General features: G+C 36.0%; 1 protein-coding gene across 1 annotated transcript; it reads left to right on the plus strand.

The window, feature by feature from the left end:
* Positions 1–6,211: 6,211 nt before the first annotated feature.
* On the plus strand, positions 6,212–8,853 carry LOC132309233 (uncharacterized). The gene is made up of 4 exons (XM_059807557.1): positions 6,212–6,527; positions 6,649–7,493; positions 7,636–8,118; positions 8,225–8,853. The coding sequence occupies exons 1-4, from the start codon at positions 6,212–6,214 to the stop codon at positions 8,648–8,650; spliced, it is 2,070 nt and encodes a 689-aa protein (XP_059663540.1). The 3' UTR covers positions 8,651–8,853.
* Positions 8,854–14,656: the final 5,803 nt, after the last annotated feature.

Below are 14,656 nucleotides of genomic sequence, written 5' to 3' on the forward strand. Positions count from 1 at the left end.
AAGCGCAAGGAAATGGGGCTCGAAGACTTAATTGTCAGGCTGAGAATTGAAGAAGATAACCGTACATCTGAAAAGAGAGCCGGAAATTCTTCAATAGTGTCAAAGGCAAATGTAGTGGAAGCAGGACAGAAAAATAAGAAGAGGAAGCACTCTGGAGAAGGTCCTAGCCAAGGAAACTACAAGAAGTTCACTGGGAAGTGTTTCATATGCGGCAAGCTAGGACACCGAGCTAAAGATTGTCGTAGCCGCAAAACACATCATAACCCCAAGAAGAAGACCACTGAGGTGCACATAGCTGAAGAAGATAAGTTGACAGCTGATGTATCAGAGTTAAATCTTTCAGCTGTGGTTTCTGAAATCAACCTGGTAAGCAACAACAGAGAATGGTGGGTGGACACAGGAGCTACTCGTCATGTTTACTCTGAAAAGAGGATGTTCACTACCTATGAAACTATAAATAATGAAGAACAACTCTACATGGGGAATTCTTCTACTGCAAAGGTTGAAGGACAAGGAAAGATCAAGCTACTAATGACCTCAGGGAAAGAGCTCACTCTTAATAATGTGCTGCATGTACCAGACATCAGGAAGAACTTGGTCTCTGGGTCACTACTAAGCAAGAATGGGTTCAAGCTGGTCTTTGTATCTGATAAGTTTGTGCTGACTAAGAATGGGGTGTATGTGGGCAAAGGGTATCTAAGTAATGGACTATTTAAGTTCAATGTAATGACTGTTGTACCCAAAGCTATTAATGATAATAATAAAGCTAGTGCTTCTTCTGCTTATATTATTGACTCATCTGATGTATGGCATAGTAGGTTAGGACATGTTAATTATGATACTATTCGTAGATTGATTAACATGGAATCTATACCTAAATTTAATATTGATTTAAATCAAAAATGCCAAACATGTGTAGAAGCAAAATTGACTAGAACCTCATTTCACTCCATAGAGCGAAATACTGAACCTCTAGCATTAATTCACAGTGATATCTGTGACTTTAAATCTGTGCCAACTAGAGGTGGGAAAAAGTATTTCGTTACTTTTATTGATGACTGCACAAGATATTGTTATGTATACTTGTTAAGAAGTAAAGATGAAGCCTTAGAAATGTTTAAACATTACAAGAATGAGGTTGAGAATCAACTTGGAAAAAAGATAAAGATGTTTAGAAGTGATAGAGGTGGTGAATACGAAATACCATTCGCTGACATTTGTTCAGAACATGGTATTATTCACCAAACTACCGCTCCTTATTCACCTCAACAGAACGGTGTTGCTGAACGCAAAAACCGTACCTTAAAAGAAATGATGAATGCTATGTTGATAAGTTCTGGTTTAACCCAGAATTTGTGGGGGGAAGCTTTGCTCTCTGCTAATTATGTTCTCAAGAAGGTACCTCAAAAGAAATCAAATGTGACACCTTATGAATTATGGAAAGGTCAAAAACCTTCCTATAAATTCTTAAAAGTGTGGGGGTGTTTAGCTAAGGTTGCGGTTCCTACTCCTAAGAAAGTTAAGATAGGACCAAAAACCTTTGATGGTATTTTCATAGGCTATGCACAGAATAGTAGTGCATATCGTTTTCTTGTGCATAAATCAGACATTCCTGATATCCATATCAATACAATTATTGAGTCAAGGAATGCTTATTTCTTTGAGGATATATTTCCTTGCAAAAATCCTCTTAAAAGAAATTATAATACTGCTAATAGCAATATACAAGAGAATATAGACCAAGAGTCTATAGATGATGAAAATGAGGAAGAACCTAGACGTAGCAAAAGAGCTAGAACGTCTAAGTCATTCGGTCCTGACTTTCTGACATATATATTGGAGAATGAGCCACAAAGCTACAAGGAAGCTATGTCTTCTCCTGAAGCTAATTTATGGAAAGAAGCCATAAATAGTGAAATTGAATCCATCATGCAAAATCATACTTGGGAGCTGGTGGATCTTCCTCCTGGTACTAAACCTTTAGGGTATAAGTGGATTTTCAAGAGGAAGATGAAGCCTGATGGTTCAATTGAAAAATATAAAGCCCGACTTGTTGCTAAGGGATATAGGCAAAAAGAAGGCCTGGATTATTTTGATACATATTCACCAGTCACAAGAATAACATCCATTAGATTGTTACTAGCTATTACAGCACTGCAAAACTTAGAAATACATCAAATGGATGTTAAGACTGCCTTCTTAAATGGTGAATTAGAGGAGGAAATCTATATGGAACAACCTGAAGGGTTTATAGTTCCAGGGAAAGAAAAGAAGGTGTGCAAACTTGTAAAATCCTTATATGGATTAAAACAAGCACCTAAACAATGGCATGAAAAATTTGACAAAGTGATGTTGTCAAATGGTTTTAAAATTAATGAGTGTGATAAATGTGTGTATGTGAAAAACACTCAAAATGGATATGTCATTGTGTGCCTATATGTGGATGATATGCTAATAATGGGTAGTAATGATGTTATAATCAAAACTACTAAAAAGATGTTGACCAAAAATTTTGATATGAAAGATTTAGGCATAGCAGATGTCATACTAGGAATTAAGATTTCTAGAACATCAGATGGTCTAGTATTATCTCAATCTCACTATATTGAGAAAATATTAGAAAAGTTTAATAAAGGGGATAGTAGTCTTGTAAAGACTTCTGTTGATGTAAATCTTCATTTATCGAAAAATACTGGTCCTAGCATATCACAACTTGAGTATTCTCGCATTATAGGAAGCTTAATGTATTTGACGAATTGCACACGCCCAGACATAGCATACTCAGTTAATAAATTGAGTAGATATACTAGTAATCCAGGAAAGAACCATTGGACTGCAATAATTACGGTTCTAAGGTATTTAAAATATACTATAAGTTATGGATTACATTATTCTAGATATCCAGCAGTACTTGAAGGATACAGTGATGCTAATTGGATATCAGATACTAAGGATTCTAAATCCACAAGTGGCTATGTCTTTACTATTGGAGGAGGTGCCATATCTTGGAAATCTTCAAAACAAACTTGTATTGCCAGATCCACTATGGAATCTGAATTTATTGCTTTGGATAAAGCAGGTGAAGAAGCTGAGTGGCTTCGTAATTTCTTAGAAGATATTCCAAATTGGCCTAAACCGGTGCCCGCTATATGTATACATTGTGATAGTCAATCAGCAATTGGAAGGGCACAAAGTAATATGTACAACGGTAAGTCTCGACATATACGTCGACGACATAATACCGTTAGACAATTGCTCTCAAGTGGGATAATCTCAATAGATTATATCAGGTCAAAAGATAATTTAGCGGATCCGTTTACAAAAGGTTTGACAAGAGAGCAAGTATATAGTTCATCGAGGGGAATGGGATTAAAGCCGAAAGCTAACGAGTCATCTTAATGGAAACCCAACCTAGTTGACTGGAGATCCCAAGATCTAGGTTCAAAGGGACAACAGAAATTCTGAATGGCTCACCAGAAGCACTGGGAAGATTCAATCTTCTACCCATTTCTATGATGAGACAGTGTTACCTACAGCGATGAGTAGGATAAGCTATGCTTTTAATGACTCTTATACCTTGAAAATTCAAGTGGGGTATGGTAGGATACTCTTAATAAGAAGTCACCTATATGAGTGTGAAGTGGGGCCGCTTCTATGAGAACTTCTAAGGCTAAGTTTTCTGGAGCGCTCATGAAATACCAGGCGTTGTTCAGGGCCATATGAACACAACCGTGAGAACCGACTTTGTGTAGGAAGGAATTGTGTGTTTGCTATTGTCTTGGTTTACATCAACGGCTGAATAGTTCAAGACATAATGTTCACTGGTTAGCTAGTAAATCTGATAGTAATACACTAGGGAAGGCTCAAGGCCAAAAGCTACCTACCCCGATGCAGTAACTTTCCAATAGTACTCTCTATAGTGTCTGTATCTTCTCCTTTTGTAATCTGCGCAAATTTTCATTCATGTGGGGGATTGTTGGAAACGGCATTAGAAAACGCAAACTTTGGAAGGATTTTTAAAAAGATTCCGCTAAGAATTTTTTGCGAATCTATTGACGAACGCGTTCCTCTCTGCGAGGAGATGAACGTGGTATATTTATTTTCTCAAATCCGTTTCCGGGTGAATGAGAAATTGGCTCCAAAGTAAGTGATTTATAAAGCCTAAATGGGTGTGAATAAAGTGGGAAATGCTTGTCCCACATCGAAAAAGTAGCAAAGCAACCTTGAGTATATATATGTCTAGTATGGGATTTGGGTTTGGGCCCAAGGGCACCCAAGTTTTTAAGAGGGGGAGGACCTAGGCTAGCCTGGATCCGAACCAACGACCACGCGCGCCGCCCGGCCCGGCCCGGCCCGGGCTAGGGCGGGGCGGGGCTTGATTGTGAAATGGGTTTAACTTTTTACCCAAAGTTGGGATGGGACTGTGTGGTTGTAATTTTATTTTGTTGCTGGACTTATCAAAATGGGCCTGTTTACTGGGCTGAATTAATGGCCGAGTTGGATTATTTGCTTGCTGGACTGGACGAAATTAAAGGGCTAGGCTGGATCAGAATTAAAAGGATTCAGTTTTAATTTTGAACCAAGAGTTGCACCCTTTACAATTTAAAAACCACCAACAGTTTTTTAATTCTGATTGGTCAACAATGGGTGCACCCATTCAGAATAGGCACCAACAAGCCTATAAATACCCATCATTGGGTTCATTTCAATACACACCAAGTTCAGAAATCTTCTTCTCTTCTTCTGAATTTCTTCTTCTAATTCTTCTTTGTTCGGTTCAGCCACTGGTTTGGGTTCAACCTAAACTGGTTTGGATTGGGTTCGAACCTTGGTTTCCAAGTTTCGGTTCAATCTTGGTCTCCGAGTTAGGGTTCAATCCTGGTCTCCGAGTCTGAGTTCAACAGAGAGTACTACACCGAGCCAGTTCGCCTATTCCATTGGTTTGAAGTGCTACTACCAAAGGAAGAAAAGTCGTTGTATCCTGGGAGATAGACGCCGAAGAGTCCGTTAGCACCGTAGCGGGGCGTATCTGTCTTAAGGCTATAGAATTAAATTCTAGTCTCGACTTTATCAGGTTCTTTTATAGTTTTATTTTCTTGATATTAAACTATATAAATATATATATATAGATTATTATAATAAATATTATATTTACAAATAATATTTAAATAAATTATACTATAGTATATGATACATAATTTTTCCTACACTTACTTGCCACCGATTGCACTTAAGTGAAACCTGTTACATATAACTAAACAAGAATTTGAGTCACCGCTCAACAATTTTGACCATCCCTTACTTCCATTTTCTTTGCAGTTTGTATCTTCTATATCATATACCTTCTGTAGTATTTGGGTTAAGCTTGGTTAACTGCATCTCAACCCGAATTAAGTTCGATTTCTAAATTAATTTTAATTACAAAAATGATTGTACAACTTTACTAAAAAGTTGGTTCACTGCCCAAATTACACCCCTATTTTTGAGGAAAAACTTGATAATTGATCTCAAACTCAACTTCAATTTTTCAGAAGTTATTGTAGTTAGGATTAAATTGACCCGATAAAAATCCTTCTTGTTTGACCAAATTAAAGCAGTGGTATAAGATTAAATCGGTTATAGTGACTTGGTAAACAGATTATTACATACACTGTATCTGACCAAAGAAAGAAGTTTTGTAAGATTAAAAGCGTTCATTTAGTGACTGCCTAAGTTTTATAATTTCAGTATATGGATTAAACAAATAATTTTATAAGCAGAACACAAAATCTTTCCAGCTATGACGGTTTTTCAAAAAACGTAAAATGTCATTCAACGGGTTGTTATGTTCAAACTGCTTGCATCTAGACCAAGTTTTTTTCGTGTTTTTTTTTTTTTTTTTTTTAACTGAATATATTTTTCTGATAGTCAAATAAATTGACTTGCAATATATTTACCAAAAAAATATACATATATGACTTGGCACATGGCATTACAATACTGTACACGGAGAGAGAATTCCAAGCTGATGACTTGGAATAAAGACTGGCTGGTACTTGGTCGTACATATTTCACTCGGTGTTCAATGGTAAACGAGAGTCGTCTGAGCCCTATAAATACTAAGCCTTCCTATCTCCCAAAGCCATCACCAACAATTAATACGTCTTGTTCTTTATCCTCCATCATTTCACCCAAAATCATCCTTTGTATCAATCATTTCTCGAAAAAGATCATGGATATTGAGCAACCCATGTTGAAAGACACTCGTCGTGACCCAACGACGGATCTACTCCATGTCAAGGCCATGAATATGACAAAAGCATGCAGTCTTGAGGTTTCAAAATCGTTTAGGATGCTCGAAAATGATGTGCCGAATGGCCCTCCCCAAGGAAAACTAGCATGGTTGAGGTCTCAAGTGATCGGCAGTGATGTGGAGTTTGACACTCCTTTTGGAAAGCGTCGGCTTACCTATGCCGACTACACTGCCTCTGGCCGATGTCTTCAGTTCATTGAGAAGTACATCATTGAGAAGGTTCTTCCATTCTATGGTAAGCGTACTTAATTATAATTTTTTATGTCAAATATTAGGTTTATATCTCATATTTTGCAATTGCAATTAATTTTTTCACTTAAACATCAAAATTGAAAACTGTCCATCTGTGTTAATAGGGAATACGCATACAAGTGACAGTTATGTGGGGGATCAAACTACAACAATGGTGCATGCGGCAAGTAAGTATGTCAAGTCTTGCTTAGGGGGCAAAGAAGAAGATGCACTACTGTTTGTTGGCTCAGGCACAACCGCAGCCATTAAACGGCTTCAAGAGGTTATGGGAATTGCTGTTGCATCAACTATGAAGAACAGGGTTTTGAATAGCCTTAGGAGTGAAGAAAGATGGGTTGTTTTTGTTGGGCCTTATGAACACCATTCGAACCTCCTCTCGTGGCGCCAAAGCTTAGCAGAAGTTGTAGAGATCGGTCTAGATGAAAATGGCCTAATCGATATTGCAGCTTTAAGACAACACCTCGAGTCATACCAGCACACAAATCGCCCTATGTTGGGTTCCTTCTCAGCATGTAGTAATGTCACCGGAATTTACACCGACACGCGCTCCCTTGCTTCACTTCTTCATCGATATGGTGCTTTTGCATGTTTTGATTTTGCTGCAAGGTACATAAAAAGTAGTTTTTTTTTTTTTTTTTTGGTGAGTTGTGATGTTTCTGTAGGACATAGTACAACTTTTATTTTTTTATTTTTTCTTTCGAAAATACATAGTAAGATTGATAATTGCCTTGCCTTAATTATGTGTAGTGGTCCTTATGTGGAGATTGACATGAGATCCGGTGAGGTAGATGGATATGATGCAATATTCCTTAGTCCACATAAGTTTGTCGGGGGACCAGGTACTCCCGGAATTCTTCTAATGAGCAAAGTCCTTTATCAATTAGGATCTTCACCGCCTTCAACATGTGGTGGAGGAACTGTTAGCTTTGTCAATGGATTCAATGAAGAGGTATGTAGATATGATTCTCTTTAACCTAATCTCTATGTGCTAATATGAGAGTATAGGATGTCATATATAAAGTTAATTAGCCTAGATGATTTTATGGTTTCATGTCCAATCCAAGTTTGCTGATATACTGCCTGTGTTTCAGGACACACTGTATTATGACGATGTGGAAGAGAGAGAAGATGCCGGAACTCCTCCAATTATTCAGAAAATAAGAACAGCAATGGCTTTCTCGTTAAAAGAATACATTGGTTATGAAGTGATCCAAAAGCAGGAGCACTATTTCATAGACAGAGCGCTTGACCGGCTTTTTGCAAATCCAAACATTTGGGTATTAGGAAATAATAGTGTAAAAAGGCAAGCCATCTTGTCCTTTCTCGTGTTCTCCACAACAAATTCCTCATTTCATGACTTAAAAAACAAGGCAAGTGATGGAGGAATTTCCATTTGGAGAGAGTCTGGAAACATGAGAGATAAACCCCTTCATGGCCCTTTTGTTGCAAAGCTCCTCAATGACCTTTTTGGCATCCAGGCTCGTGGTGGGTGTGCTTGTGCTGGACCTTACGGTCACCATCTTCTTCATGTCGATGAGCCTCATTCAATTTCCTTCAAATCTGCCATCCAAAAGGTACCCAATTCACCATTTCCTTACTAGTAAATTGCGGACTTAGTTATTAAATGTATAGACTATCATTTCAGTTTTTTAGATCTTAATATATGATAAATTTTGACAGGGTTACCACGGAGTGAAGCCCGGATGGACACGAATCAACTTCGCTTACCACATGTCAGTAGAAGAGTTTGAGTTCATTCTTGCAGCATTGGAATTCATTGCCATGTATGGCCAAAGGTTCCTTGTGCTCTATGACTTCGACTGGAAAACAGGCAATTGGACATTCAAGAAGAAGGCATTCAAAGAGATTCAAGCAATCAAACAATGCAGACAAGAATTCAATAATTTGTTAATCAATCGAGCTTTCCAAACGGCCAATTTTGAAGACAATAATGCAATTGCTGATAACACTACTATTGAGATGATTCACAAATATGTGTCTTACTTGGAAACTGCAAAAAAAGTTGCTCATTCTCTCCCCAAGTTTCCTCCTCCTAGAAAGATTCCGAAAGAGATTGATCTTGATCTAGTGCAGTTCAGAATTTAGTCTTGTTCATCTCCATTTATATATATTTTTTAATTATTTTTTTAATCTAATGCAGCTTTGTTCAAACAACATATGCTGACATTTACTTCCAGTTATATAATGTTATGTGGAGCTTTTGCACACTAAAGATGAGGTATTGTTTTTTTGTATCAGAAAAATAAATGAATAAAAAATTGGAATATCTTGTTCCTTTTTTTCCCTTTGTTTGTTGTGTTCTTTTCTTCATTTCTAAATCTTTATGGTTGTTTTCTCAGTATTAGTCCGTTCGAGAAGAGGAAAATGGAAGAAAGAGAGAAAACAGTATATAGATGATAAAGATATCATGAATGATTTTCATGTTATAGTATCATGCATGAATGATATGGCATATGAGTTGGCAGCCAAGTGTAATCTAAAAGAAAATTTTTATAAGAGAAAATTAGAAAAAGGAGAGGAACCTAGAACAAAGGAGAGAGACAGAAACACTTGTAGAGATACAAATATTTGTTTTTCGAAGGGTAAAGATACAAATATTGTGATTGAGAAATATATATATATATATATATATATATACACTTTTGATTGATCATCAACTTTGATAATGGTACCGTAATATCATGTTGTGAATCTGTAACTTCCATTATGTTTCGAAAGAGATTGATCTTGATCTAGTGCAGTTCAGAATTTAGCCCTGTTCATCTCCATTTTTTTATTCTTTTATTTTTATTTTTATTTTTTTGCATTTAATCCTGCAACAATTGCTGACATTTACCTTGAGTTGTTTATTGTAATGTGGAGCTTTTGCACACTAAAGATAATTTATTCTTTTTTTGTATCAGAAAAATAAATGAATAAAAATTTGGAATATCTTGTTCCTTTTTTCCCCTTTGTTTGTAGTGTTCTTTTTTTCATTTCTAAATCTTTGTGGTTGTTTTCTCAGTATTAGTCCGTTCGAGAAGAGGAAAATGGAAGAAAGAGAGAAAACAAATTTTTTATGAAGATAAAAATAAGGAGGAGGAGAGGAACCTAGAACAAAGGAGAGAATTGTAGAGATACAAATATTTATTTTTCGTAGGATAAAGATACAAATATTGTGATTGAGATACCAAATGGGGAAGCGCACATTAACTTCAAAGAGATATAATTCAAATTATACAGAAAGTAATAATAGTTTAACTGAATGAGATAATTCAAAGTTCAAATTACACAGAAAGTAATAATAGTTTAACTGAATAAGATAATTCAAATTAATAATAGTTTAACTGAAATAATAATTCAAATTACAATACTGGAATGGAAATTACAAATGGAAGTTAACTTACAAAATTACTGATAGATATCTGATAGATATCGGATGTGTACAACATACTGGTGTTGTACTGCCGTCCGGAATGATAAAAATAATACAAAGGAAATAAATATTACAATGGAAAATATCTCGAAACCGGAATTCTCTCTCTCTGAATAAAGCCTGCCTATCCCTTGGAAGGGCCTCTGAATTTATATCCAAGCTTCTGGACTGTTGAAGGACTATTGGAGACATCTTCCCTGAATCTGTGGCATAACTTTTGGCTTTAGAAGATGCTTCTGACTTTCCTAACTGAGATGTTTTTGTTTTTTTACTGTAGATGAATAGTATTTTGTCGGGGGACTGTAGAAATAGTGATTCTGCTGATTAGTACTGTAGCAAATAGTAATTCTGACCGGGTACTGTAGCAAATAGTGTTTCTGACCAAATAGTGATTTTGACTTGGATTTTGTATTTTGACTTTGATCGTGCAAATGGATCTTGGCTATCTTGATACAAAGAATCATTATATGGATTCCTTGGGTGACTTGATTCAGCAGCTGAGGATGCGTCATCAGCCTCTTCATCATCCTGAGAGAGGTCTTGGATACGGTCTAAGATTGATGCTGCCATTTCTTCAAGTTTTGCAATTTCTAACTTAAGAGGTCTTCTGGATCGGGTTGTGTTCTCAGAAGAGGCCTGTTCCGGTTTACTTTGCTTCTGAACTTGTGTTGAAATGACTGGAGTAACCTGTTTGGGAATATGTTTTGGAAATTCATCTTCAACATATCCATGATCCTATCAAATTTGAAAGTGTCGCACCATTTGGCGTAATGGCGTCGAATGGCTGTATTGTTTTGGATATCATACTGCCATTTGAATATCCAGGGGACCTTATATTTACAAGAAAATAGGAGGAGAATTGGAAACTGAGAATTGTGTTTGTTAACTTTGTAAACAGTATGAAAATACTTTACTTGGTCTGTAAGGGTGAGGGGCAGGATTTCTGGAATGGCGTTATGTTATAACCACCATTTGAGAAACTAGGTTGGGATTTGAATTTTGAACTTGTTATCAAAATTAATAAACAAAGAATGAGTAAATGACTTATTTTGGTGTAACAATATTGTTGACTAGGCTGCCATGTAGTCATAATAACTAAAATGAATTTCATGACCGGGAAGAGGTTGAAGCAAAGAAGGATGAACACCCCATTCTTCCATGGAAATGATCCTCCAGATGTATAGGGAGTGATAGACGACATTGGTTGGATCATTGCGGTCTGGAATTGACCTGATGGTTATGGATTCAGTATAGTAGAGAATGTCTCTATAGAATCCAAGTGTTTTTTGAGGATGACTTAGGCAAAAATGGAGGTTACTAGGGAAATAGGATTGCACCAAGGTGATGGGTTCCTTTATGTGACTCAAGTGTAGTTCAATATAAAAACGAGGGACAGGGGGTTTTTCTAAATAATCACTGGATGACTTCTTTAGAATGGGTTGTAGGTTTTGACTGACTGGGGCTTTCACCTGGACCTAGAAGGGGTCTAGGGTAGGATTGACAAGGGCTGACTTAAATGTGGATACTTGTGTAAGTGGCTGAAACCTATTGACTACTGCAAGGGCAGATGACTGAGTTTGAGTTACTTGGGGTACTGGAGGGCCACGGGGGGCTCCGGGGCAAATATCAAATGGTTCAATTGCTTATTTCCCCTGGGGGGTCCATCGGGGAGGTTGCCTGTTTGCCATTCTGCAGGAATTCTCTAGTAAGAAAATTTGGAATAGAATTGTCACTTCCTTTGATATATTCTATATCAAAATCAAAGATACTTAAAATACCTTGCCACCGGGCAAAAATTTGTTTGGAAGCAATATTTTCAACATCTTTTTCTAAAACATATTTGGCACTTTGACAATCAACTCTGACTAAAAACTTTTAGTTTAAAATATCATCTTGAAATTTACTAATACATAACAAAATAGATAAAATTTCTTTCTTAATAGTACTATAGTTACTTTGTGCTTTTGTCCAAACAACAAAATGGAAACGAACTAATTGTTCAGGTGCATTTGGACTGACTCGTTATTTGAGGATGCCACCATAACCAATATCTGAGGCATCAGTTTCAATGTTTTGAAAGAATCAGTAGTTGGAATGTCGAGACAAGGCAAAGACTTGACATATTGTTTAATGGATTTGGCTATAACAGTATGAACGGAAGTCCATGGAGGAGGATTACTCTGAAGATGATCAAATAGGGGTTTACATTGTTTGCGGAGGTCTTTGTAGTAATCAGCAATATAATTGAGAGATCCTAAGAACCTTTAGAGTTGTGATTTTTCAAGAATTTCATCTAGAAATTTATCAGCAAACTGGATTGACCTATCAATAGGACGAATTTGTCCTTGATGAGTATGATAACCTAGGAACTTGATTTTGGTTTAGAATAACGTGATCTTGGAAGCAGAAACAACAAGACCATTCTTTTGGATAATGGCAAGGAACGTTTTTAAATGTTTCCAGTATTCATCAAGGGACTTAGAAAAAAGAAGGACATCATCAATATAGACAATAGAGAAATGACTGTAAGGATTGAAGATGTCATTCATAATATTCTGGAATTCACTAGGGGCATTTTTTAATCCAAAGGGCATGACTTTCCACTCATAATGACCAAATGGAGTAGTGAAGGTAGTTTTATACCTATCTTTTTTTCTAAGACGGATTTGCCAAAATCCTGATTTCATATCGAATTTGGAAAAAATGATTGCTTGACTTAGGCGGCTAATAAGGTCTTTCTTATTAGGGATGTGATACTTTATCCATTCTAAAACTTTATTGAGGGGTTTATAGTTAATAACTAGACGGGGCACTCCTCTTTCTATTTCGGATTTTTTCTGGACATAAAAAGCTGGGCAAGACCATGGTGACTTACTTTTACGAATAATCTTTTTACTTAAAAGATCATAAATTTCTTTTTTACAAAATTCCATAACTTCTGGGCTCATCTGGATTGGTCTTGCTTTAGTGGGAATATGTTGTCTCCTAAATCCTTTAATGTAGGGTAACTTAACGAAGTGTCTTTTGCGATGCCTAAAGCAGTTGGAAGATCAGAACAAACTTGTCGTGTAATTTATTGTTCAAAATCGTGAATTTTTTGTTGAAGGACTGGGTCAATTAATTGTTCATCTATGCGTTTATAATTGACTTCTTCTTTAAAAAACTTCAATTGTTGAGTTTTACTTTGAAGTAAGTTTATTGTTTTGGAGACAGAGGAATCAATAACTGATGTTAATTCTTTTTTAGAAGGGGGACTTAAAAATTTAAACTGAACTTCTTGTCCGAATGGACGAGTGACTAATCCTTCATTATTAGTGGTGAATGGATATACAAGGTAATAAACGGGACCCCTAAAATTAGCTTATCAGTCATATTTTTAACCAAAACAAAGGATGTCTTAAAGCATACATTGTTTTGACAAATGTGAGCTTTGGACAATTTATATTTGATATCCATTTTACTTCCATTAGCTGAGCTTAGCTTTTCAGAAGTTTTCTCATAGTATTTAGTTGGTCTGAGACCTTCTTGTATGCAATTAAGATTAGCTCTTGTATCAATTAAGGCAATGACTTCAAGCTTAAAGTTTGTGTTGATGATAAGGGTAACTTTAGCATACCCTTTTTGAAATGAAATGTGAGTTAGGGTTTGGAGTTTTTGTGAGGATTCTGAATGGTTAGACTCTTCTTCATCAGAGGATGAGTCTTTTCCTTTAAGGGAGAAGGTAGGATTTGTGTTTATCTTATTGATATCAATTTTGATGACTTATGAAACTGTCTTGAGGTTTTTAATTTCTGTTTTGATTATGTTAATTTCGGCTTGGAGATCTTGGATGGTTACTTCTTTTGGTTGATTATTGAACCTTTCTAATGTTTTATAAAGGCTAAAATTTGGTTTACTGACTGTTGGAGTTTCGGTTTTTGGGTTACCTAATAATATTTTAAGTTTTTTAAGATAAAAGGATTTTAACTCAGGGTCCTCTACTTTACTGATTAAATCAATAAGAAGGTGTTCCTGTTCATCAGTTTTTGTGAAAACATTAAGTGATTTGGTTTTACAACAACTATCCTTACAGTCTATTGTAATGTCAGGATAGCTAGAAAATAGTTCTTCTATCAGATGACTGGGAAGAAGAACTATTTTCTAGGTCATTACTGCTTTCATCAATGTCTCATAGCTGAAGTATTTGGTAAAGAGATTCTTTGATGTCATCAGAAATTTGTAATTGGTTTATGTTCTTTTTTGCATAACAGTCTTTTGCATAATGACCTAATCGACCACATTTATAGCAGTTAATTTTACTTATATCTTTGGTATCTTTGTTATCTTTTTTACTAGTGGTATTTTTTTTGAGTTTCTTTTTAGGCTTTTCTTTTGAAGAGTATTCAATTTTGGGGAATACTAATTTTCAATTTTTGTAATTTCTATAATATCCTTTGTGCCCCCTGTAGGATTTCCTAAGTGAAATCTTTTGTCTTGAAGGAGCGATAGGTGGAAGACTGTATTGTTCATAGAAGGTTCCCATTTCATATTTAGCTCTTTTATCATCTTGTAACTGATTACTAATTTTCATGTCAGTACACATCCTTAATCCTTCCTTTTGGATTAAGCTAATGATATTGCCATATGTGAGGTTGTTATAGTCAATGACACCTGTAGCTTAACTAAGTGTTTCTCGA

The sequence above is a fragment of the Cornus florida genome, unplaced genomic scaffold (genome assembly GCF_030987335.1).
Source record: "Cornus florida cultivar Cherokee Brave unplaced genomic scaffold, ASM3098733v1 CherokeeBrave_3.0.0_Hap2_Chr05, whole genome shotgun sequence".
NCBI lineage: Eukaryota > Viridiplantae > Streptophyta > Magnoliopsida > Cornales > Cornaceae > Cornus > Cornus florida.

Excerpts from the sequence above, each read along its gene's own strand:
- LOC132309233 (XM_059807557.1), top strand. The coding sequence starts at position 6,212 with ATGGATATTGAGCAACCCATGTTGAAAGACACTCGTCGTGACCCAACG. Across the intron at positions 6,528-6,648 it reads GAAGGTTCTTCCATTCTATG|GGAATACGCATACAAGTGAC; the intron begins GTAAGCGTACTT and ends CTGTGTTAATAG. Across the intron at positions 7,494-7,635 it reads TCAATGGATTCAATGAAGAG|GACACACTGTATTATGACGA; the intron begins GTATGTAGATAT and ends CCTGTGTTTCAG.